This window comes from Strix aluco, chromosome 1 (genome assembly GCF_031877795.1).
Source record: "Strix aluco isolate bStrAlu1 chromosome 1, bStrAlu1.hap1, whole genome shotgun sequence".
In the NCBI taxonomy this organism is placed as follows: domain Eukaryota; kingdom Metazoa; phylum Chordata; class Aves; order Strigiformes; family Strigidae; genus Strix; species Strix aluco.
In genome coordinates, this window is record NC_133931.1 from 122,940,365 (window position 1) to 122,967,245 (window position 26,881).

At 43.6% G+C, this 26,881-nt stretch overlaps 1 protein-coding gene across 11 annotated transcripts in view; it reads right to left on the minus strand.

Moving 5' to 3' along the window:
• Nucleotides 1-6,124: 6,124 nt before the first annotated feature.
• Nucleotides 6,125-26,881, minus strand: part of KIAA1217 (KIAA1217 ortholog) — a 183,201-nt gene continuing 162,444 nt past the window's right edge. For 4 of the 11 annotated variants that reach the window (XM_074833886.1, XM_074833866.1, XM_074833914.1 and 1 more), the window contains 8 exons: nucleotides 25,142-25,643; nucleotides 24,326-24,506; nucleotides 18,502-18,656; nucleotides 17,737-17,883; nucleotides 14,216-14,335; nucleotides 9,042-10,760; nucleotides 8,464-8,586; nucleotides 6,125-7,749 (listed from right to left, as the gene is read on the minus strand). In XM_074833886.1, the coding sequence (XP_074689987.1) occupies nucleotides 7,255-7,749; nucleotides 8,464-8,586; nucleotides 9,042-10,760; nucleotides 14,216-14,335; nucleotides 17,737-17,883; nucleotides 18,502-18,656; nucleotides 24,326-24,506; nucleotides 25,142-25,643 (3,442 nt within the window). In that variant the 3' untranslated portion in view covers nucleotides 6,125-7,254. Of the gene's footprint in view, nucleotides 7,750-8,251; nucleotides 8,587-9,041; nucleotides 10,761-14,215; nucleotides 14,336-17,736; nucleotides 17,884-18,501; nucleotides 18,657-24,325; nucleotides 24,507-25,141; nucleotides 25,644-26,881 lie in introns of those variants that run through there. The other 7 variants (XM_074833875.1, XM_074833896.1, XR_012624299.1 and 4 more) reach the window with 7 other exon arrangements.

Below are 26,881 nucleotides of genomic sequence, written 5' to 3' on the forward strand. Positions count from 1 at the left end.
TCTTTGCATGATGCGAATTCATTCTAATGAACAGTTTTAAAATGTCATGTTTACAAGTTTCAAGCAGCAGCTGCCCTCAGGATCAAAAACCTGCAGTTGCTCCTGGATGAGAGGTGCTTCTCTTTAATGTCTTTTGTGGGACAAAACCGTGAAGGTTAGCGTATGAGAGAGGTTCAGTTGGTTAAATATTTTCATCTTGACAGATATTCTGATTCTAAGGTATGTAGCAGGTTGGTTTGTGTTTAAATATACTGGTATTGTAGCACTGAAAAAAAGTCCATAATCGTGTCCGAGTCACAAAGAGTGAATGCCAGTATCTGCCAGTCAAAACAATACCGTAGTATGGATCTTGGACTTGTTATAGTTTAAACTACAAAGATGAGTTTTTACCCTAAAAACCCTTCTGTGTGTGAACTCTCTACCAGTTACATTTTTTTCCTTCTATTTTCTTGCATACCTGTTTGAAAACAAAGCAGCTGTTCATCACTTTGGGTATTCCCATGTCTTACACTGTCACTTGCTTGGCAAAGGATTAAACCTGTATCGATGATAAATAAGCAATGAACATCATGAGCATATAAAAATTTACGCATGTGGTCAGTAGGTCAAGGGAGGTGATTCTTCCCTTCTACTCCGTTCTGGTGAGACCCCACCTGGAGTCCTGTGTCCAGCTCTGGGCCCCCAGCATAAAAAGGACATGGACCTGCTCGAGCAGGCCCAGAGGAGGCCACAAAGATGATGAGGGGGCTGGAGCACCTCCCCTGTGAGGACAGGCTGAGACAGTTGGGGTTGTTCAGCCTGGAGAAGAGAAGGCTCCAGGGACACCTTATAGCGGCCTTCCAGTACTTCAAGGGGACCTACAGGAAAGATGGGGAGGAACCCTTTGTCAGGGAGTGTAGGGATAGGACAAGGGGTAATGGTTTTAAACTGAAAAGGGGGTAGATTTAGATTAGATACAAGGAAGAAATTCTTTGCTGTGAGGGTGGTGAGGCACAGGAACAGGTTGCCCAGAGAAGTTGTGGCTGCCCCCTCCCTGGCAGTGTTCAAGGCCAGGTTGGACGGGGCTTTGAGCAACCTGGTCTAGTGGAAGGTGTCCCTGCCCATGGCAGGGGGCTTGGAACTGGATGATCTTTGAGGTCCCTTCCGACCCAAACCATTCTATGATTTGATGTGTCCTGTTACTGAGAAGAGAAGGAATTATGGTAACTAGGATGTGTAAGCAGACATGGTTTTAAGCAGACTTTGTTTCATTCCAGAATCGCTGTAACAGTCCTGTGCATTGATCTAATGTGGTTTTGATCCTTGTGAGAAATCGTTATAAAAATTGGCTGCGAAGAAGAGCATCGGATATGACAGTTGAGATCTGTGAAAGTTCTCACCACGTAATTGTGTGCATCTAGTACCTGTTCACATAAAAATGAATCATGTTCTTGGGGTCTTGCAAACTAAAATGTCTTTCCCCCCCCCCGAGCAAACAGGAAGCTGGTGCATTAGCAGTGTTTCTGCGTGCAGTGTGAGGAAGAGCGGGTATGTTTTTGAAACACAGAGTAATTGATGATTTTTGTTTCAGTCCTAATAGTAAAGTGTATTTGAATAAGGGATTTCAAAATACGGTGTTGTGATGCCTCTGTAATGCCATTCATCAGCAAATACCTATCGCCTCTTACTGGAGGTGTATTTTGTCCCATCACTAGCCTCAGAAGCTTGTAAGAGTGTGTGTTGAGCATCTACAGTAAGTCACAGGGGTCTTCTCAGTGAAGCAATATACTTAGAGATATGTAAGGAGTCCTGGGGGTCAGTCTCTTGCTCTGATTTGACAGCCATTTTGATGGATCAAGTTAATTTTCATTTTGTTGTGTTTATAGATAACTAATCATTCCTGAGTCTAGATGTATGGCTGCTAACTCTTATATTTAAGAACATAGAACTTTTATCGTATTGACTGGAAGAGAGCACAAGATCTTTTGAAAAATTAGGAACTTAAATAAAAACTAAACATGAATTGTATTGGCTGACAGTGCTCCAGGTACAAATTTAAGGCCTTAGCAGCCTCCATCTTAATCTGCTGTTGCACTGGCTACAACTGCAGAGCAGTTGTAGAAGGAGTTTGGACAAAAGTCAGGGATATCTCGGCAGGTGTAAGAAAAGGATTACAGCGGTTCGCACCACCAGTGCCTTGCTCTTAGTGTGTAAATCAGGTCTTGGAGGACATAACCTGCAAGGCAGAGTGGGAGGGAGGGAAACTCTGGGGAAGCAATTGAGGAGAGATGCAGGGAGCAATCTGTCAGGTGCATCAGGGAGAGATTACTGAGCTCCACCTGAAGAAAGTAGCATGTGGCAATGTATGTGAGACTGGGAAAACACTGATGCTTTTTCTGCTCTTTGAAGACTGGCAAGATTTGGGGCCACCTTCAATTCTGGCCAGTGTGGCAGTTGAGAAGACACATTTTTAGGAGCTGTTGCTATGCCCTGATCTTAACAGCAGCTACCTGAAGAGTGGTGCTTCTTTCTTCCCACACCCTCCCACCCTGCCCAGAGCAGAATGACAGTCTGATTGATACAAGAAGGGAGATGTGTGTGTGCAATAGCCTGCCCTGAGGTGAATACTGTTAGTGCCAGTATTCCCTCTGGAAGGTGGATTCAGGGAGATGGGTAGCTCCACGGGGTCACAGAGCAGCTGAGGTGGGCAGGGACCCCTGGGGATTGCCTAGTCCTGCCCTGGCTCAGGCGGGTGCAGCCAGAGCAGGTTGCTCAGGGCTGGGGTTGGCTGGGTGTTGAGTATCTCCAAGGATGGAGGTTCCACAACCTCCCTGGGCAACCTGTGCCAGTGTTTAGTCATGCTTACAGTTAAAAGGGGCTGCTTTTATGTTTAAGCAGAATTTCTTAATGTTTCTATTTGTGCCCATTTTTTGTTTTTATACTTATCAGAAGGATTTAAACTGACTTGGAAGGTACTTTTGGTCTGAGGACCACTTGGAGCCATAAGCTGCAAGTTTTTAGGAACATGTCTAAACTGAGATCTGATGGAGAAATAATGAAAGGATGAACTGTGTAGGAGCAATAGCATTTGGATTTTTAAAATGGTTCCAGATAGCAGTTCCTGTTTCAGTGGGGATCAGTGGTTTAGTTTGAAATCCCTTTTCTAGGATAGGGTAGCTGGAAGGTGCTGTATTACTGCTTTTTAAGAATCTAAAGGGCTTGTTATGGTCCCTGTTAGTATTGCTCACAGCACTGGTAATGTGGAATTAAGACATGGCCGTAGTCTAGATGGTTTCTTCTTTCACACTGCTGCAGAGCTGAAGGAAAATCCTTTGCTGGGCTGCATGTAAGGGTCTCTTCCTGTCTGCAGTATCTGAGGAGGATCTCTCTCCACTTTGTCCAGGCAGGATGAAAGAGTTTGAAATGTGACCTCACCTGCTACAAAAAGCTGTGTTCTTGTTTTGAGAGCCAGGTCCTCATTTAGATAGTAATCAAGCAATTAATTGTGCCAGCCTGTGGAAAGAAGGGTGTAGGCTGATGTGTGGCTGGGAGGGGAAATGACTTAAAACAGACCTGCCATTGTAGAAGTGGTACATGTCCCTGTGGCTCACAGTCATAAGACCGTAAAAATCTGCCTTAGCCATCTGTTACGAACCTGTGAGTTTTTAAGCGTGCAGGGAGAGCTGCCTCTTAGTGGGGATCAGATGGATTTTGGCTCTGCACATCCCGCCTCTTCCCTGCTCTGTGCGTATTCTTCCGCTCTGCCTTCCTACCACTGTGGCCTGCCCAACGCAGGGGCTGGGTGCTGTGCTGCTTTGTTTCTGCTGCAGGTCCCACAGGTAGAGTCAGCTGGCACACAGGGATGCACTTTGCTATGAAGTCCTGGGGTAGCAGGAAGGTCCTGCTTGCCTTCCAACTCCTTCCACCTCAAATGAGAGCAGTGAGCTGCTTCAGCTGCTTCACTGCTGATGATTTTTTTTTTTTTTTTTTTTTTTTAGCAGTGAGGTCTCATCACATCTGAACCCAATGGATCACTGCAATCTAAAGAAACTCGATGGCTGCTCACAGAAGAGGTTTGTGCTGCAACTGCTAGCAAGTCTGGTACTCTGGAGATGTTGTACTCTGGGTTTTTTTTTGCTGAAGAGCCTTTGTCATATTTAAACTGACCAAGAGCTGGTGAGAGCTTGATCTGGAATTGCCTGTGTCAGAGTGCCCTGGCGACAGCGAAGAGGATGGGCTGCTTTCTCACAACATCCCTTTTTGAACGCAGGCTAGCTGTAGGGAGTGCAGCGGACCTCTTGCCCACTGGGGGCTGAGGGCTGCTCTGTTAGTGTTGAGCCTGCTATTGCAGGGGTAGCTGACCAGTGGCTCATGTCCCTAGCTCAGGCTGCAGACACCTCCACCAAACCTGCCTCTTCATAACGGGTTTGCAGTGAGAAGCTTGGCTTTTTTAATCACTAGCCTGTGCTGTTTCCTTCAGTGCTCAAGGGATTTAATTTACAGACGTGATGATTTTTCTAAATACTCTGCCCAGCATTCAAAAGCATGCCTGGTACTGAGCTGCAGCCTGTGCACTGCCATTCCCTGCCTGCGCTTGTGGGAGCCCAACAACTTCATTGCTGTACAAGCAGGATGGGGAGGGAATCAGCACCGCTGGACTCCTGCTGGTCCCGGCGGGTTACGTGCTGTCTGAGCCCATGGCTGGTTTCCTGGTGGGTGCTGCACCCCAACACTGAGGGTGAGACATGGAGGTGCACCAAACACAGTGGTTGCTGGAAGATGTGCATGTTGCAGTATAGCTGAAGCCACAAGTGGGTGTTGTGTTCACTCCCTGATGGTGATTTCCACACTCACCACCGCAAGCAGTAATTGCCTGTCGAGGACAGCACTGCCTTACTGCCCACTGCATGCCCCCTTTGTTATTTACACAACTGCTGTTGGTGTCTAAATGCAAACAGATACAGGGAAATGTGCTGCTGTAGCCCCATGCCTGAGGGGACTGTGAGAAGCAACAGCTGGAGCAGCGCCAGAGCTGCTGCCCAGGGGTGCAGGGCCTCTGCCTGGCTGTGGGACAGCTCATGGGGGGACAGCTCTCATGGAGTTACAGAGGATTCGGTATTAGCAAATTACTAGTTTTGAGTAAGTGTCAGGTCCTTGGGGGATGTCAGACTAATAGGTTAAGAACAAAATCTAGGTCCATCATTTAGCTTGAACTGGTGTTTTGGCTGTGTACCATAAAGGAGAAGCCTGGTACCCAGCCTCTGGGCGCTCTCTGTATTTGCTGTGTGTTGTGTGGGCACTCGCAATAGCCCTGCCTGGTAACAAGATAAGGCACGGGACCAGGCTTCTTCCCTGCAGAGCAAGGGAGTAACATACTCAACACTTGAGAAAGCAGAAAACACCCTTAGAAAGTGCATAGTCTGGGGTGTGCAGTGTGACAGAAGTTTTTGAGAGGTTCTTCCCACCTGTATCAGCTGCTCCCAGATCAGCCTTTGGAGCCACTGCTTTTCTGTACCGGCTGGAAAGGAACTGGCTTCTCTCCGGTGGTTCAGAGCGAGTGCTCTGAACTGCGCCTTACGCTTTGCTTTGGCTTTGGAGCCACCCAGCTTGTCCTGGGCTTGGCTTGTAGCCCAATGCTGAAGCTCCTGTGCCCTGCACACACCTGGGGCCTCAGCTCCCCTGCCAGCAGAGGGGATGGCTCTCAGCACGACCCTGCTGGAGCTAGACTGTATGACATGTTCATGAGCTATGAGTTAAGGCTAACATTCTTTAATTAATTACTCCCACTACACCATCCGAGGCCTCCACCTTGAAATGACACTTTTATGAAACTTCCTGTTTCACAAGGAGGAATAAAACAAGGAATACTTAAAGGTGGAAGAGGTGATACTTTGATTTAATCAGTCAAAAGTTGAGGTGCTTTTTTTTTTTTTTTTCTTGCTAGTTTTCTAACCTAGAGTTTGAGGAATTAGCTTTTGTCCAGGTAAATTTGAAAAACCCCATTTTAAAATTAATACTTATGTATGGTTTTAATCTGGGGAAAATAAAGTCAATTTTTCTCCTGATGGTTTAATGCTCTCAGGCAAACAGCTTAACAGCTAATTGAGACCATTATAAAAGTTATTAGTGACAAAATACGAATATATAAGCATGCAGCCCTTTATTTTTGTAAAGATCTTTGCTTATCATAGTTTTGTATATTACATTATGATGTTATACAAATAAATTTATTTACAAAACCATGAGCTATGCCAGCTTCTTGCTTTTTTTTTTTTCCTATTTGACTGATATCCATCTTTTTCAACCCTTCCCCATATATATTTTTAAGCATGCATAAAAATTAACTTTGGTGTGGTAAAACTACTCTATGTGCCCAGCCACATACAGTATTTATTTATTTATATATATTTATAGATATGTACAAAAGTTTGCCAGTATACAGAACAGTACAGAAGTGTACATTTTAAAATCCACAATGCAATACATTAATGGGCTACCAGGTCTCAGTAAAATAAAACTGAAGGAAAAAGGGTGGATTTAGCTAAGAAAAAAAGTAATCAGCAACTACCTATATGTGTAAAAGAATTTATTTTTTTTTTCTTGGCTGGCAAATTCTTAAATATAATCTGAATGGCAGTGCAATAGGTTGAGTTGCCTCATACACACTAAGACCAGTCTTGTTCTGTTTCTTGTGTAGAGGTTTACTGTCCAGCATACTACTTTCAAATGTACATTACAATAGTATCAAAATGTTTTGGCAAAAAGATCTCGAAAGGAACCATGACATTTGTTGACAAAAATAGAAATCTGTAACAAAGCTAAATAACACCAAAATAAAAGAAAAATATTTTAGTTTCAGTTTTACAGTTGTGTATAATCACACTTTAGTATATCTCTGTTCACTTCTAGTCCCCATAATGAAAAATAGCTTTATACAAAACAACTTACTTACTAAATTTTTAACCATACATTTTCCCATGCTCAGTACACCGCTGTGCACACGCAGTCAAGTTCACTCACACACCTTCACACTTTTTTGTAAGAGGTGCTGCCTATAGGAAGAAAAGGCTCTTTCATCATCACAACAGCAACAGAGTTTTACAAAAAAGCTTCACTCTAATCTAGTGTAGTAATTCAGTATTTAGCACGTGATTAGTATTAAGCCTCCAGCAATACAGCAAAATGGTTACATTCCCTGGTTAAAATATTGGCTGCGGATTCTTTGAAAATGAACACAAAGCCTTGGTGAACTTGCACCCGTGCTGTGCTTAGCCTTTAGGATGGCTCCTTGGCTGTGGATGGGGTGGACTTGCCGGCATTTCCGTTCTGTGCCTTGTAGCTGGTGAAGCTAGGTGTGTGGATTGTCCTGATGCTCTTCATACCTTGGTTCAGTGAAGTGGGAGAGGTAGAGGAGGGGGGGGAGGTAGAGGAGGAAGGAGGGGGTGGTCGGCCGTTTTGAGTCTGTAGTGAGAACGAGAGATGGTGACCTTTCCCTGGGTAAGTGGGGCTCTGAAACTTGGAGGAGCCGTTAGAGACAGAGGGGATGAGGGAGGTAGAGTAAGATATGCGACCTGTCTGAGGACCGAGAAGGTTAGAGGAAGGAATGGAGGTTTTAGTAGGTGGATTAAGAGGGTTAGAGCTGTCACCGCTAGAAGCAGGTGCTGAGCTGCTTTTCCCAGAAGTGGGAGAAAAGGCTGGGATCTTAGAAGCAGGTAGGGTAGGGGAAGTAGCCTTATAGTCCCCACCAGCTTTCTTAGCACTTCCATTAGCCTGCAAATAAAGACGGCAGGAGACAGTTTGTCAGAAAGCCAGTAACATGATAAACCAACAGGACCTGGGAAAATAGCCCTACAGAGAATAAGAATTAACAGTTCGAGGCCTGAGCTAAGTCTTGCAGCCATGGACTGGACCTGGTAGAAAACCCAAAGTGCCCAACGAAGAGTGCATAGAGAGAGCCAACAAAGCTTTTGTGAGAAGGCGCGACCTATGGGTTATAGACCAGTCACTACATTGGCCATGCTTCTGGGTTATTAACGTGTGAATAGACATGTCCGGCGGAGAGTTAATGTGCACCTACTGCCATCTATTACACCAACAGGTTAGTGTCCAAGGCTTCCTGTAAAGACTCTCTGAACAGAAGCATTCCCAGCTCTCATAAGGAACCGCCGCATTTACCAAAGGGAAAGTAAACAGGTAGTTGACATCTTAAAATTACAGCTGAATACCACAGTTAAAAAATAATAAAAAAAAAAAGGCAAAGGAAAAAAAAAAAAAAAGCAGCAGGTGTTTTATTGCAGACATGCATGCACAAGCATGGTGAAAAGATCAGTAGATACTGTCATGCCCCCAGGATCCAGGTCGTCCAGTTAGACCTCACTCGTAAGTCAGGCATCCGTTATTTGGTATAATCTCAGTCAGTTACTGGAGTTTTTAAACAAACAACATGAAATGTCCATCCAAACACTGGGTTTAGGGTAAAACTACCTGTCTGTATTGGCGCGGATCCTGCAGCTTGTGCTGTTTGCCTGCTTTCTCCATGCTTCCTTGTCTAGTTTTTGAAGCCATGGGGACCGGCATCCGGCTTGTCTGGGAGGCAGCGCTGGAGCCCTGTGGAAACGAGCAGAGGGGCAGGGAGGGGAGACAAGGGGAGGGCGTGATCAGTACCCGTGTGCTTGAAGAGGAGACTGCACACCATGCGCCAAAAAAAAAGCCACAGTACTACATGCAGGGAAAGTTCAGGAGCTTCACACCACAGGTGTTAATTTCCAGAATCAAATGGAGAAAACTGCTCAGCTACTGATCAGCCTGGATTTCATGTCAGTGACGCTTGTCATTTCACACAGCAGATTATTCGACCCAGCTCCCCTGCATTTGCCCATCACCAATCAGCAGCAAAGAGTAAAAAAAAAAACCCAACGGTCTATTAGCTGTTAGACACCTTGTGGGGAGCCCAAACAAGCCACCTGAAAGGAAGCAACCAAATCACAAGACCCTCTTGTTTAATGATGATTATTGCAGATTTTAGAAAGCAGCTGGAGGTTTGATTTCTCGGACTAAGGTACCTTACGTGAAGTGGCTGGGATTGACGGAGGGGGCTCTACGCCAGCAAGGCTCTCATCCAGCACTACAAGCTCTCGGGGTGGGGTCTCTGGTACTATCTGGGCAGAGAAGGGGACAGTGCTTCCCTCAGAGCTGTATGTGTTTTCAGGGATAGATTTTGGACTCATTTCACTGATGGTGTTTTCCAGCTGCTTTATAGTCTGCTCAAGGCTGTCTAGCGTTCGGTATGTACTCTGTCGAATTTCATCAGTCCTAGACAGGGACACTGCAGCTCCGGGGGGTCCCTCCTGCTTCCCAGAAGGACTTTTGTCACCATCTTCGGGCTGAGACCCGGTGATTTCAAATCTCTTTGCTTCCTTGTGCTGCTTCAGGGTCCCATCTTCCTCCTCTTCTTCATAAACCACAACCTGCAAGGTCTTCTTCCCAGTCTTGGTTCCTGTCCGTATTGCCTGCGTCAGAGCAGCCAGCTGCTTTTTAGGGAATTTGAACTTAAATTTTTTCTTAGAATCCTGCCTGCTTCCAAACTGATCAGCAGAGTCTGAGTTTGCTTCTGTGTTTAGCCCATAGATCTGACGGTATTTGTTAAAATTTGTCTTTATGCTTTCCTCCTCTGCAGGAGGTCTGGTTTCTGCAGAGTCAGAAGAAGACTGAAGGTTAAATATGTACTGTTCATCGAGACCGTGAGCTGCTGAAAACTCCTCTGTGATTGCTTTTCTGTCATTAACTACTGGTGGCTCTTCCTTCTGGCTCTCAGAGGTTTCATGTGTTTCATTTTCTTCCTCCTCCTCTTCCTCTTCTATCTTTTCATCTGTCATCATTCTCTCCAACTCCTCATCACATTCCTCAAAAATTGTAGAAAGCCGCTTATATGCTGACCTAATATCCATCGGTTCATCAAAAATGATGATGACGGGTTTTTTGTCCAGACACACCACTGGCTCTTCGCTGTCTGTGTTTTCTGGGATACCCTTCTCCGACGCCACGTCCTTCCTCGCATCGATGTTCACTGTTTGCACATCTCCACCTTTCCGGTTGACTATATCGTGAACTTCCCCGCTCGAGAGGACTTGGACAGCTGTTTTAGTAATCATGAAGGCGATGTTTTCTGTGGGTGAGTTGTCTTCACTCGGAGAGCTAGCTGGAGAGTCTGTCTCTTCAATGCTGTTCACACTGTTACTTCTGGTCACTTTGGGTCTTAGCACAACCTGACTGTAGTTGACTGCAGAAGCTTCTTGCTCCTGCGCGGAAGGTTGAGGCCCCGTAGCCTCCTGTGTGTGCCTCATGAGAGGGGCAACGCTGCTGATGGGGATGTGCTTGCCTGTGCTCTGCAAGGCTTCACCCTGCGGCAGGCCCTGGTGAGCACCTCGTGAGAGCCTGTAGTTTGGCTTTTGTTTTCCCATTTCAACAGGTGGAAAATGGGATCCTAAAATATCTTGAGCCCCTCTTCGTTTGTCATCCTCTGGCAAAGTGACACCAGACAGGTTTGTGCTCATATTCTGAAGGTTTTTCTTAGAATAGTCTCTACCCTCTATGAGTTTATCATGACCATAAGGTTCCATATTTAAACCCTTGCTAAATGTAGGACTGTCATTCATTGAAAAGCCAATTTTACTGTCAGCTGTGCTGGATGAATCAGAACCCAATTCTTCTTCAGTTTTCCCTTCCCTCTTCTCTTTAGGATGGTCACTATCTGTGGGAGATCCTGTTGTAGCCCCATACACCTAAGGGGGAAAGTCGGATTACTTAGTTATTCAGGGCTGTTACCTTTACAGGACTTTTGTTTTTCCCCCAAATTAATCATCATATTCTCAGGGGAAGCGCAGACCTTGTGAACTCACCACTCTGTTTACTGCTGCAGAGGCATGTCTGAAGTTGTCAGCTGATTCCTGTCTGTCTTCGGGGCAAAATTCCAAATTCTGGCAGTACAGTGCATGATGTTACTGCTCTGTGCTATGCATGTGGCCAGCATGGATTGTTACCTAGGGCTCGTTTTAACAAGGCCTCCAGAATACGCAAAAGCACACTAATTACCTTATTTCCAACACAGTGCTACCTTGACCTGTTCACTTTCCAGCTAAAAAAAAAAATCCCTAGTTTGTAAAAGATTGAAGTTGAAAAGATTCACAGTATCTGATTAAGTTCTGCTGGGACACATCAAAGGCAGCCTGAGGTGGAAGGGCTGACAGCAGGGCGCTATGGCTTGCTAGCTCGTTGGAGAGCCAAAGGCGAGAGTTGGGCCAGTCTTGAAAGGAGGTTTTGTACCAGTAAAAGCTGATTTTTTAGATTACAACATTTTGCTGCTTCTAATGTTGCTCACACCTGAGCAGCGCTGCTCCATCACAGTTAATATCATCACAGTCCGAGCATTTCTAAACCCTTGCTGCAGCTTAGAAGCACTCCGTCAAAATTACCAGTGGCACCCTGTAGTGCCCGTCAAAGTGCAGAATGAAACATTAAGCTACATTCATTTATAGAAGCAGCTCCAAACATCACACAGTGAGATCATCCACTAGCTCAAAAGTAATATATTCCCAGCAAAGCAAATTTAAGGGGACTTTTTTCTTTATTTTCAAATGAGGTCGCCTGGAGATGCTGTTTCATAATACCAGGCTTTTCTTTAGGGCTTGGTTTGTTAAGTGCTAGCGACAGCTTAGGATAAACACCAATCATCAGGGTGGGAGAATGACCTGAAGAGACACTGTACCTATGAATGACCAAAAGAGAAATCTACAGTCAAAAGTCAGCTCGCCAAGAAGGAAGTGAATCTGGCCTCGAGTGCCTGAAGGCAGTGAGCCAAAAGCATTACTGCTGACATTGCTTGAGGCTAGAAGCTGACTCCTAACACACCAGAAGGACAGATTATACTTATGTGAGCATAGAGACATGCAGAAGATCAGTCAGGAGAGTCTCATCTCCCAGCTGAATGAGTGATGGTACAGAAATCCACAGGTCGGCTAGTGCATGCACTCCCCATGCATACAGAGGTTCACAAGGTATAGTTTCTACATCTTGTGTGATATTTTCTTATAGGCTGTCTGAGGATTTTACACAGAAAAACTTTACACACAATCAAAACACAGGAGCGAGAAAGTTGGCGACAGACCAGAGTCGCAGTTCATCTCTACCGAGGCTTCTTAGCAGTAACCAGGCTGTGCAGCTACTCCATGGATACCTTGACAGCCCTGTATTTCTAAATAAGGAGAAGCTATCATGCAAACCAGCCACAACCAGCGAGGCATCAGTGGGCAGGCTGACACTGCCTGCACTTCGTGCTGAGAGCTGGTATCAGAACAAAACACCAGGGCTTGTGATCACCTCAGGCCCAGACTTGCTGTGGTAAGTGCCTCCCACTCCCACTCCATGTCAGAGCTCCCAGAATTAGGCCAGGCCATGTAATGGCACTTGCTGCCCGTGGATATGCTGTCTCAGTGACTGAGTTCCCATTTCTCTATATCTTTTTTAGCAAGTTCCACTTCTTGTTCCAAGTATCAGTGCAACATCTCGTGGTGTCATTGTACAATATATCTCATTTTAGGAACTGCTGCCTTTCTACTAACAAATAAAACCACAATAAATTTCATTTCATCTGAGAGTTTGTCATGACCATAAAGCTCCATATTTGAAGCCAATAAACACTCTGTCATGTCAGATGACAAAACCAGATCTAATTAACCTTAAGTTCCTGGACTCTGTGTTATTCCAATAAATAGCAGTTTATGGCAATTACTTGGCAGCACCTTTCAAAGAAACATTTGTGCTACAGGATGTACAATGTCTTAAGTGGTGACCCAGGTTTTCATGTAACAATACGATCTTCTCATTCTGACAGCAGTAGTAATGAGGATGAATACAGATACATTCACACTTTTTTTTTTCCTCTGTAACACTGTCATACACTCCACAACAAATCAATTTTTCCCTTTTACTCATAGCTGTGAACTTGTACCCTCACCCAGCCAGGTGTTCGCAGCTTTAGACCAGAACTGCTGTCTGGGCAGCTCCAAGCTAAGTCCTTGTGTGCAATCCCTGACCTGGCAGCAGTACCTTCTGCAGGAGTATGGATTTTGATGCTAATACTATATCAGACACCACCATCTAGGTGTCATTCTGTCCTTCACAGCAGCAGTATCCACTATGCAGATGCAGGTCACTGTGGTTAGGGCACCTGGGTTCTTCTCTGCCTTGCAGACCTGGCAAAGTAATCTTCTCTTTCCCTGCTTCAGTTCCCATTAAATGAAGTTGAAGTGCAAGGGGAGCTATTAATGATGCTACATCACAGAGGTTATTACTGCTATTTCCAATTTGCATACACACACAAAATACATGATGAAGTTGAAATGCTGCGCTGAAAAGCTGTGGTTTTTTCCTCACCATACCCCTTCCTTCATTGCAAACTGGCATTTGGCTGACATGTTTTCATGCCTGCATGACCCCCTACTCCAGCAATGATTCAATTCACTACTCTTAAACTTAAAAGAGGTCTGCAAGGGCAGAAATATTTGTCCTTTTCTTCATACTGAACACTGGCTGCCCACTAAGACCAGTCAACTCAACTGGCAACTCCAGTCCAGCCACAGCGGTGAAATTCACCCCAACTTGGCTACAGCCCCAGATATGTGGCGCCTCTTCTAAGCCCCACGACAGACAAGTGAATCTTGGGTATTAAGTAAGGGCAAATCTGGCCCACCCACCTTGACTCTGTCTTCCAATAAACTGAATGAGATTTCTGAATATCTAATAACTATTTTTGGGATCAACAAATGAAACAAAGTAAAGCAGAAATTCTCTAAAGTGGCTCTTGAGACTGAGAGAAACCACTAATTCTCCTTAAGGCAAGAAAAAGGCTTAGGAGAGATGCTTCACCATCCATTGCCAAAATAGAACTGGAAGGATGTTCTAAGGCGTATGAGCATCCCTTTGGCAGAAACTGATGGATCCTCTTTTAATTTTGATTTCACAGAATCATAAAACTTCATGCAACCATTGTATAATTGCTGATGAGACACATAATGTTCCATATGAGTGTTTCTGAGCCATACGGAGATAAAAGAAAGGAAATCACCAGGCAGTGGTGGATGGGAGTTAGAGATAACAGGACACAAGATTTAAGATTAGTTTTGAAGGAAAGAAGGTTATGCCAAGACCGGGTGGCATGTTTACAAACGCCACTTGTTACCTTCTTTTCCTTGTGATGCATTAAAGTCCCAGGCCTTATGTCTTTAACATGTGTATCATTTCTGGACTGTTCAGCATGACTGTTTGAGTTTACATCCATAAAAGAGCACTTCTGGAAGGCCTAGGAAATAAATACTGCAGGTTATCAGGAGACCAAGAGCTTTTACACAGAAATGTCTGGAGATGACCAACTACAAAGAGAGCATTTTTTTTTTAGCATTCACAGCTCAACAATATTATCTACAAGCTCATGAGATAAAAGAGATTTTAGACTATCAGACTAAGAGAAATAGGGCATTCCCCTCCAGTCTGCCAAGATTGCACTCTAACTCATCATGCTGACCTCAACATTCCCTGCAGGGAAATGAGCTTGATTTCTGCTTTTACAGATGGGGACACGATGGCACACAGAGGTGCTGTCCAAATTCAAATAAGAAGCCCATGACAAACCTTGGGGTTGCGACAGTACCTACTTCCTAGTGGCAGATAATCATGCAAGAGCTACATAAATCCACTTCTCCACACACAAACTCTTATTAAAACTTTAGACTTAGAGACATGTGCCTTTGCCACAGTCTTCACTAATGCTCCATATGGTGACAGTCTCAACATATGGGCTTGCGAACCACTGGCCTCCCACCACGTGTACCCCAGGGCATGGCCCGGACTTTTCAGCCCTTTATCCTGCTATCCTCTTTGCATTTCCTTTGGCTTTCTCTATCCAACTGGCTCCCAGATCCAGAAGAGCAGAACTATCCCTTCCACCACTGGGCAGTGCTGGCTGCAAGTGTGCATCACCGGGATTTCTGCAGGCCTCTACTGGCATGGTCTGCCTTCAGCGAGATGTACAGGCAGGACATCTCTGCCAGCCAGAGGAATGAGGGAGGAGGGCTTACAGGAGTCAAACACACCGTGACATGCAAGGACATTATGTTCTTATACCACGTAATAGGGAAATTACTTAATTCCTGGCAACTCTCAAGAAATTAATAGCCCTGATTACAGATTAGAACCAGGCCTGTTCTTTAAATATTGTACTCCTCATACATATTGCATGTTTATGCAAAATCAGAAAAGAAACAACAACGAAAAAAATCCAGTGCAAAAAATCAGGGTGTGAGTTTCTTCTGGTTTTCCATTACATCCTATTTGTATGTGTTTATAGACCAGAGTACCTAAGACAACATGGAACTGTTAGAAAAAGTAGTCTCGCTCCTCATAATACAGGATGTGGACTTTCCCCAGTTTACCCATCTGCGAGACCAGTGATGTGTTTTTGCATTAGGCATATCATCTATAAAGGCATCCTCAAAGTCCTTCGGGCTTTAAGTGATGAAGAATCCACTACTATTTCCCTTGGTAATTTCTTTATTTTTCATCTTTGCTCCAAAATATCTACAACAGCGTCCAAATACAGTTTGTGCTACAGCAGCTGATTATTATTATGCTTTTTTTCTGCTAGATTAAAAATGTACTTCCCATGAAAGTACCTCCACATTGTACTCAAGTCTCTTCTGAACCTTCATATTCTTAACAGTCTTTTCAAATGGGGGACGCATCGATGACGTAATCATGGATGCAGCAGCCCTGTGCTGATCTCACTGATCCTGTACACCGAGATAAAAACACTCCCTGTTCTCACATCTAGACCCAAGGCAGATACTAAGCTCCTGTCAACTTTGTTACTGTAACTGCTGTTTCTTTCCAAGATGTGCAGTTGTGGTCTGGCCTATATTTTGTTGTTCTTCATGCGGCTTTTATTTTTCAGTGAATGTATTATAACCATTAAGTAACTGCTATCATCTCCCTGCTCTCACACTTCACTAGTTTAAATTCAGGTGATTTAAACAGTAAGGATTTTAAATGTATTTCCAGTCTGGTGATGAAAACACAGAGTGACGCTGGGCCTGTAGCTGATCCCCACGGGACCTGACTATAAACACCTGCATCAAGGGCAGCACTTTCAGAGCCAGACAGCACTCCATTGTCCTATGATAGAGGCTTTTTTGTATATTCTGTGGTGCCAGATTTTCATCAGAATGTTGTATGATGTTTGATCAAGTGACTTACAAAAATGTTTATAGGTATACAATTCCACTTAAGCAGTCAAACCTGTTACCTGATCAAAGAGTGTTGTTTGCTCTGACAGATCTGTGTTCCATTACACTGTGTTTACTAGTGTAACTGTTTACATCTGTCCTTTAGTTCTTCACTGATTGAATCACATACCTGATTCTCCATTATTCTGCCTGTGACTGATACCAGACTAAGGAGGCTGTAGCTCCTGGATCAAGCAGTTTGCCCTTTCTAAAACATGGTACTCTGTCAACCTTCTAAAATATACTTGGTACTTTGGTATTGGTTTAAAACGAGCATTACTTGTCCCCAAATCTAGCATTTAAACACTCATTCCCTGCTGAGCTACTATGTCTATTTCTCCTTCTCAGCTCCCCTCAGCCCCGCTTTCCAGACCTTAACCTCCACTTCATTGTCCCCAGTTGCAAGGCAGCCGGGTTGCTTTCCTAGAGACAGGAGATGGTGTGACAGTTTCACTGTCCCCAGCTCTCCTGTCACACTAGCCATTAGCACACAAACAGGGGATAAGGGTAAACCACTGCTCTCGCTCCCTTCAAACCAGCTGTCTGAAGCACTGGTGGGGGAGGGCTGAGCAAAGGGGCAGGGTGCACCCATCACACGTAACAGTTACTGCTTAATATACATGTCTCCTGTGCTGCAAACGCTCCCTGGGCAGCACTAAACCCAGCTTTTGGCAGGTGGACAGCAGGGATCTTCTTATGTCATGACCGTTCTCTGAGACACCCCAACATCATAAGTTATAGCCAGTTAAGCTGATCCACGTTTCCCTTCCTCATGTGGGCATGGAAGGAGATGGGGGGTGTCCCTGGGAAGCTGGAGCTCACTGATGGTAGCTGGAATAGTTGGCTTTTACTGCAGCATCACCATCACTGAACTAAACCAGCCTATGTGCTATCAAGCGAAGGACCAGCAAGAGAGCACTACTACTGTGCCACTGGCAGAGTAATGTACCAGTTTCACAACAGGGAGCAACAAGTGTTTCGGTGTTCAAACACATTGGGAAACACTGGACCATAGCACAGAACAAGTGAGTGCAGTCTGCCAGGAGCAGACCCCATGTTCTCTGCTCGCACCAATGTTAACGTGAATGACAGGCTCCCAACACCTTGCCAGTCTGGTACTAAGTGAGAAATGCTAGGCCAAGGACAACCACACCAAATGCACACCAGTATTTTACTTGCCCCATCTACATGTGTAAGACTCTCCAGTTGACAACCACTGCATTCTTGAACACTCTCTCAGCTCCAGACCTCTTGAACAATATTTAGGTAGTGCTTACAAGACATGTACTGCCTAGTGCAATAAAGTAGGACTGGGTGAGACTGGAAGACCTACTTTCCTTCATGTTTTGAGCTAGAAATTGTGCTTAGGCCCTAGAAGTGATATCAGGCACGGGTGTCTTCATGTGCAACCCTAAAGGCATACCTGTAATTCTGCCATTATTTTATCTCCTTCCTCTTCCTCTTCATCTTTTGCAGCTGATGCTACAGCATGCCCTGTGCTCCGAGACAATGCCAGATCCTCTTTAGGGGCTTTGGATTGTGCTATTTGCCCAGCATCTTCACTGCATTCCTACAAGGGGATGAGAAAGCACATACAGACAGTTGAGCCTTCCTGATGCAAAGCAAACACAGAAGATTCAACACTACTGCAACTCCCCTGTTGCAAGGTCTCTCTTCCTTTTTAAGGAGACTGCCACTTCAGCAGTTCACATGCAATCAATATTGCCAATGTGATAGCACGTTCACAGATTAAAAAGCTTCCTAACTTGGACTTCCCTCCACTTCCTTCAGAGTACAGAACAGATGGGGAAGGGAAGCCCGAAGAAACTAATTTGCAACATTTCTGTAAAAACGCTCTCAATTCTGAGCTGATCTACCCCATCTGTGTAAGGCATACTTTTTTTATTTTTAATCTTCTTACCACTCTAAACGAAAACAGCCTGTGACTTGCCTTCTACATTGCTAGGAGATAAGAGCAGCAAGACTCCTGTAAACAGAACTGATCAAACCTTACTTGTTCATTTGGCCTAACAGTAGCATTTCCTGGTAAGCAGTTTCAGTAGCTCTCCAGGCCGTAGCTCTGTCTCAACTTATTTTGTGGTTTAGAGACATAGCCCAAGCCTGGGAATGTTTCTCTGTGCCAGCCACTCATCAACAGTCTGATTGTCTAGAGTATGAATCATCAAACCTTGACAGCAGCAGCCTCTTTTCTGGCTGCATAGATGACATCTCCTGATCTCGTTGTGGTTAGTCCTGACCCTGGCAGGTAACTGCGCCGCGGAGGTGGAGGAGGTGGAGACTTGGTCAGCTTGTCATTATCCTGTTCTCCATCGGGAACTTCTTCTGCAAATAAACAGAGCAGCACAAAGTGAGCGTAGGTGAAGGAGGGGAAAAAAATATTTGCATCCCTGACTCAGTTGGAAAAGAAAAAAATGTCTTAAAAGGTCCTGCTGCTGAATATATATGAACAGAAACACATTTGGGATTCAGGTGGAACTGCCTCAAGTGAAAGTAAACAGTGCTGCACTTGCACAGAGAAACTAGATCACTTCACCCAGAAATTTTCAGCAAAAATCCTGTGCTCCATGCCACTGTGGCTGGGTTTCAGCCCTTGATAGTGTGATAGCAGAGCACAAATTTGTAAATCAATCACTTGTAAAGAAGCATGTAAAGGGCAGGTTCAGTTGGGTACCTGGTTACAGATAGTGCCCCACAGTCTCCTTTGAAAGCATGGCCACTGATGTGGATACCAGCAAGACACCAAACCTGGAGACTTCTCATTGTTCTCAGCAACTCTGGAGCAACCAGTACACATTTCTGGCTCTGCCTGGGAGGTGCTGCTGGCAAGCTGCTAGGAGAGGACCTGAAGAATTTTCTCCATCTTATAGTTGGACAAAACTAGCTAAATTCGGACAAAAGCTGAGAGGGAAAGTGTAAACACTGCTCTACAGATGTCACCTCTGCAGTTCAATGTGTTCTCCCACCACTTAGCAGGGCAGGGGAGCATCTGCACTTGCTCCTTTTCCAAGACAGCATTTATTTCAGTTTACTTACTACTAACTATTCCAGGAATGCACAGTTTTGCCTTTGAATTATCATATAAGAACCCTATATAGATTTTGCTAACTCATGAAGATTCAACTACCAAATACAACAGCTGAGCAGAGCCAGCCCTTGCTTTCCAAGGAGAGTCTTCCAAGAGAAGACCAGTTTCTCAAACTGGCATTCCCACTTCCCATGATGCTTCCCCACCCAGCTGCCACTTCCTCTTCCCCACTGTCACTGGACAGCACTTTTTCCAGAAGTAGCATTACCCTGCTCATGACCTGTCCCTGTGTGTTTCTGGTCACAGGCCAAGCATCATACATGGCAACAGCCACCATTTTCACACTGCTGTTTACAATGTTTGTTTTCAAGAGCAAGAGAAAGACCTTTCTGCAGCTACTCAGTGTTATATAAACAGCTGGAATAAATATAACCCAGAAAGATAAAACCTCCTCCTTTTGGGATTACCCAGCTGTTTAGGGCTAAGTGTTCCCTCTGGGCAAGTTATTGCATAACTGCCTGTTCCTGGGCTATGTCAGGCTCCTCCAACACACTGGTTGGCCCCTGGGGCTGGACAGAGCCCTTGTCTGACCTGGCTTCATTTTTGTTCCCTTCTTAGCTCAAATGATCTTTGAACCTTCTTAAGCTTGAAGAAATGCTCTGCTGTATTATCTCCCTCCCTGGTTATCTGGCACTCATTTGCAGGATTGCAAGAAGAGTGAATTTCCAGATGCACTTTACATTAGATCACTTCTTTGGTCAATAAACACCACTCAGTTTTTAGTGACATCAGATGTACTTCTACCAGCCCAAGGTAAGATCTGCTGCTGTAAAATCAGAGTAATTCTCTAAGATGGTGTTTAGCAGACTACATTGTAGGGCCTATGCAAATCCCTACTCCTTTTAATGGGCTCAACCCATTACCCTCAAACTGGTAGCAGCTCTGCCTGCAAGAACACCAAAGTTTTTCTCACACTTAGTATGAGCAAGGCTGGACGAGTGACATGGAAGGCACAAAGAGAGAATGATTCCTACCATCTCTTTCACATCTGTGAGACATTCATCCATCTCCATCTTCAAAACGGGAAATAAAAAGGGGAAATATGGGCAAGAGAAATTGTCAGTAAGTGTGGCAGGCGCACAGGCTATCGAAGGCTAATCCCCCTCACATCTGTTAGCTGGCGTCATTAAGGAGACGTGATGGGGTGTGCTCTCAGTCAATGCAATGACACTGGACAAGACATAAAACTTCAAAGCTGTATTTCTATTTTCTTTACTAAATAATATTATATCTAAATGGGAAAGAAAAAAAACTTTGGAGGAAAAAATGCTAAGAACCTTATTCTAATATTTCTTCCTAGGGCTGAGTTCTTCTGGCATATTTAAAGAGGGAGGAGTAAATGGGCAAGTAAAACTCACTGAGTCTGAGACTACTCATGAATAAAACCGTTACTTTATGGAACCTTCTTTGATGCCAAAGGGCTTAGCACTTCTATGAACCAAATGGGAGTTGTTCATCGCCAGCTGTTTCACTGAACTGAAGCATTCTTCAACAGGCACACACCGACTGAAATTAATTTCTCCCACCATAAAAATTTCCACTTGCACCAAAAAAATCAATAATGTCTTAAAAGATCTCAAAGTAATAATGCCAGCCTTAAGGCAGCATTTGTAGTCAGATAAGCAAACTGTCTTAAATAGAAGCTACTGATCACTCAGCACTTGCAAAAATCAGGGCATTCTCACATATGAAGGCACAAAGAAAGGTGAAGGAGCCCAATTTCTAATGCACATGCTAGACGTTCCCGATATTTTTCACTGAACAGTCTTGATAATAAAGATGAGTTAGAGTCAAGACATTAAAGAAGTATTTACAGTCATTTGCAAAGTTGTGTAAAGTCTGTCATTTTACTTTGTTTTGTGCTTTGCAGAAAGAAAAAGGAGTTTCTTAATTGGGTTCTGTGTGGAGAATGGCTGAGACAACATATTCTGGTGACGTGATCTATCTGGGTTCTGCAGCGAAGCCAACAGAGGACTCTGCTAATTTATGGCCCAAAAGTCTTATGCACTATGCTAGTAGGTAGGTGGTCTCTCTTTCCTTATGTTGCTCAGTTTTCTAGTCTATAACAGACTGATACTGAAATTTTCATCTTGAATCATAGAAGAGTTGGGTGGCATGTGAGATATTTAATCAGACATTAAGGAACAGTTTTGCCATTCCCTTATTTATGTTACTATTACAGGATTCATTATGCACAACAGAAGGCAAATGTCTCAATCTCATCAAACTCCTCCTTAAATCTGCTGGCTACACACTGTGCAAAACTGTATCCTAGAAGTGGATTAGTTAACTATGGGAGTTACAAAACTTCTCTGTTATTGTGCTCTGCACTTTTTAAGATGTCACAGCTCGCTGCACCCATATGGTATTTATTTTCACTGACGTTTTCCATTTATGCCACACATTATACAAGATAATTGTGTTGATAGCCAGTAACTTCACTGAGCAGTGCCAGAATTCTAAAATTATTTTACAAGGTTCAACAGAATTTATTTTCAACATGTATGTTGTGAAACATCCAAGGAGCCTCAACTTGCTGATGTTAAAGGTATGCCCAGAACAAAATACTGCCTCTGAAAACACTCCTTCCAAGTTCTATATGAATTTGTCTACACAAGCCCCAGGGCATTGTTTTGCAGCTATTTACAACCTTGGCATGCCAACACCTTGAGTGCAGCACACAGCTCTGGTCTCCACAGCTGCAGAAGAACACAGTGGAGTTAAGAGAAGGGCAATTGAAATGAGCCTGGGGAAGGAGCAGCTGGCCTAGATGGAGGGACCAGAAAGGCTGCAAGTTTGCAGTTTGGAGCCTGTGGGGCAGGCTGAGACCTCCAGGTAATGATCAAGGTTTACCCATGGCCTTCATGATTTTATAAAGGGAATGCAGAGTTGTTGTTTGCCAAATTGCAGAATATTAGAACTACGGGGAACTCAGAGAAGCTGGTATGAGATCAGTTTAAAATAGATGAAGGAAAGCTCCTTCACAAGATGGGGAGCTTGCTGCCACAGCAGTGGGGCTGCAAATGGTATAAGCAGGTATAGAGGAACTACTGGTCCATAACGGATATGAAAAGGAGGAAGTTGGGATATTCCCTCTAATATCAACTTGTGGTGCCGGGGGGTACTAGCAGACTGCAGAAGGTGGCCAGGTTCTGTGCTGCCTACAGACAGTACCTCCCATTGCCTCTGTTAGAGCCACGTGGAGTATTGCTTAAGTAGCTGGGTAAGAATTTTACAGCTGACTCATATTTGGCTAATAAGGTGAATCCAAGGTTTTGCTGAGGCATCTTCTTTGCTCCTTGAACTTTGAAGAAATTCAGACATGGATTTGTATGTTAAATTGTGAAAGAAAGAGGACTGGAAGGACACCCCATCATCCTGCTACCATGAAGTAGCTCTACCTATATAATTCTTGATCAATGCTAGTCTAAGCCTTTCTCTCCAATCAATGATGGGGATCTTCCATTCTCCTCATTGCCTCATACAGTCTTCTTAAGTGCATTTTTTCCCTAATACCTAACCTGGATATTCCTGGTTGCAACTGCCAACTTCTACTGCTGTTCTACCCACACAAAGCAAGTTGGTCTTTTTTAAGCAGATTTTTATGTATTCAGAAATTACTTTGTCATTCCTCAGCCTTTGCTTCCTCACGCTAAACAAAACCAATTTGTTCTTTTTTGTTTCCCAGAGATCATGGTTTTTTAGAGCTCTAGTCATTATCATGACTGTCCTCTCGACTCCTTCCTATTTGTTCAGTCTTCCTTCAAGTCCAAAACATTGAGTTTGGGAATTCCTATGTAAGAGCTCAACACTGTTGAGCAGAATCATGTGTCTTGTAGATATTCCTGTTCATCTCATTATGAGGTTTGCCTTTTTTTGCTACAGGGTCACAGTCTGACTCACATTCAACTTGAAGCTCAGCATATCCACATCATGGTGGTGTACAGCCAGAATGCTTACTGTGAAAGTCACTCTCAATTCATTCCTTCAAATCTATCCACTTCCCCAAGACAACTCTGTTATGCAGCACCACGGGTCATTTTCAGACCTCGGAGGGACTCATCCAAAACACTGGTTGTATTTATAGTTTAAGATTATGAAGTCAGCAAGGATCATTAAGATCAAATAGTCTGACTTTCCACTTAACATAGGTTCAAGGATTTCTTTAAGCAGGTCTTGCATCATGCACAGAGCTTGCTCCTGAGCAGCCTTTCAGAAAGAAATATAGTACTGCTTAAAGATTTTAAGTGGCAGAGAATCCCATATGCTAATAATTAAACTTCAGTGATTAGTTACTTTGAATGTTAAAATTTGACAGCTAATTTTTAACGTGGCTTTTTCTAGCTTTAGCTTCCAATTGTTGGAACTGGTTGGAACATGTTCTGCAAAGTTAAAAGGATTCCTTACCCTCAGAAACCTCAGGCATGTCTTGATCTTCTTTTGATAATGTCTATGAAAAGACCTTTTTAGGTTTCTGATTGTAAGATCATTTGTGCTCAAACTCTTTGTCATTCTTCCAGATCTCTGTGTAATGCTAAATTTTTAAGTGCAAAACCGAACACAGTATACTAGATATAGATACAGTACAGTATACAGATAATCTCATGTCTGTCAAAAGTAAGGTGTACTCTTACTCTCTTGCTCATGAGGAGTCTTTATCTCCAGAGGACAAACTCACTATCTCAGTTGCAATACGGGGAAATTTGTGTTCAGCTGGTTATCCACACTGGCATCTGCAAAATCACTGCATCCTGTTCACAGGACCTGCATTATTCCTCAGGGACATACTCACAGGTATGATCAAGAACACAGAAATCTGTAAACTGAAACCATTCTAGAAAGTAGGAAAAATAACCTCTTTCCCGATATGCAGGTTTTTAGCACCATTTGCTCTACCAAAGTTTACCTGAGACTTCTAGCTTTTCCACTGCATCCCCTTTAGGCAGGGCTGCTGGCTGTGGAGGCATCTCCAGGTTAGGAATTGACTTCATTATATTGGCCTGGGCCTCTTCCAAAAGCTTTTCAAATTCCTTTCCATTATAGTGATCGAGGTTTTGCCTTTTCTCTTCCCATTTCTTCTCAGCTTTCTAGACAAAAACAGTAAAGCACCTATTTATTTCTCTGATTTCTGTTGTGATCACTTAGTTTAAAAAAATCCATGTGTAAACATTATAGGTCAATATGTAAAGATCCTTTCAGTTCTAGTCAGCAACTAGAAGAAATATATTAACACTAACTGTACACTTGTTCTACTTCCATTGTGCTAGATATGTCTTACTATATCACGCTGGTGTCTGTAATAAGACATGAGAGTTCACTTGTGGTTCTTCTCAATATCTCTGTGTGAAAACACTGAACTTCATACTCTTTCACTTTTACCTCTCCATAATGAGGAATATGGAGATTTAAAGAGTGAATGAAATCCACTGATGCAAGTGTGGCCAGAGAATCATATGTTATTGTTCAAAACGAAGGTATTTAAAAAAGGATTGGTTTTTTTTAATAAAGGTTACTTAAAAAATACAATTACTCCTTTTGATTACATGTTATTATCCTGTTGCATTTAAAATCAGAGGGTATCTTCAGAAGTGCATGGTGTAGTTAGGGGTTAAGCATATAAATCCCCAGAATACATTTGAAAAATCCCACCTGCAGTCTCAAGAGTGAGACTGAGATCTCAGACCTAAAGAGAGGACAACTGGTTGAGTAGAATACACTGTACCTCAATTGATACAGCTCGGTTTCTGGTACTTGCACTGTGAATTTCCTCAATGAAAAGACTCTGCATGGTGGTGCCATTGACAGAGACCTGTGGTGCTGGTGTGGCTTGTGTGGGCTGGGATCCTGTTGCGGGCTCTTGCAGGGGGGCTGGTGGGGTGGCTGAGAGGTGGCCACTCATTGGCCCACCTTCGCTGTGGCTGGCTGCAGTGGGTGAACCCTGGGCATGGTTGACCAGGGCTGATGAGTGCTGAGACTGATGGATGACAACAGGCGAGCTCTGCACATGATGGACCGTCATTGTTGAGAAGGGGATGACTTCTGACTTGACTGATGACATCTGGGACTCTGATGTGATTGCGGTGAGGTTTTGCTGTGCATGTCCCTGGGCATGCTTGAGTTCCTCCTGGTTTTTCAGAGTGTCAGCTGCAGTGGCCTTTTCCATAGCAGAGTATTGCACAGCTTGGGATGGATCCACGCCCCTCAGCAGCCCTTCTGTAACATGTCTGCCCAGCCAAATTGAACACAACAGCATGACACATGGTTAGCATACAGGCAAGTCATAAGCAATAAATACTTAACAATATACTTTTGCAAGGGAAAAGCACCTATATCAAAAACGTCAAAACGGTGTTTTTTCTTCCTGATGCTCTCAGCTGTGTGATCTCACAGGTTTCTCTCACAGTCAGGGACTCAGAGTTTTAAATGGGCCACTTTAATTAGGATCTTTTTGCCTTTTAAAATATTTACAAACCCTCATGGATGTACTGGCACTTTTTGACCAAACCATGAGTTAACAGTGGGTTGATTTTAGAGGGGGAATGGAAATCCCTTGACTTAAATTTTATATACTGTATCTAGCTAAACAAGATGTTCCTGGACTATTAGCACAGAAAGTGGTAGTTACATAGAATGTGAGGTAGCAGTTTGGCAAATTGCCCAAACAAAGTCTTCAAATAATACTTCATGAAGGTCTTGTCTGTCAAGAATTTGGGGTAGGATGAGCTGAGGGTGTAAACAGTCAACTATTTCTGGCAGCTAGCTGTGAAATGGCTGAGCTTCAGAGTGTAGCTAGTCATCAAACGCCATCAGTTTTTCCATTACTGAAACAGACTTTATGAGCTTAATACTAATTTCACTGTAAAAAATTACTTTTGGTAAAACATTGGTATGCATAGCTTATTGTTTTTTTTTTCCCAAACAGGGTGAGACAGGAAATAACCGTAGTAATTTTTAAGAAAAGGAAACTAGTATGAAAGGATATAGATGTTTATCTACACAGAAGAATAAGTGACAGGTCTTAGAAGACCTGTTACATAAACCATTTTATCCATCTGCCAGTACTGGCAAATCCATTTTACATATGCTCCAAGATATATGGAAACAATGACAATCCTACATTCCTACATAAATGGTAGCAACAATAGGCTTGTGAGTTACATTTTCTTGTAATTGAAGTAAAATTGAGACCACCATCACTGACAGTTTGGCCTGATTCACTGATTTTGAGTAGGAATTAAATCCAATGTCTATTGCCTCATATAAATCAGCAGTCATTTGCCGCTCATATATTCTGACAAACATAGCTAAACACTGGCACTTAGCGGACACAAATTTTATCTAGTATTTTAACCTTCTCTAACACATCTTCCTTGCAAAAAACAGAATAAAGAATTTGCATGAATTCACAAGCATATTGAAAAATACTTTCTTTCAGAAGGTTTAGGATATCTGTACCCACTTA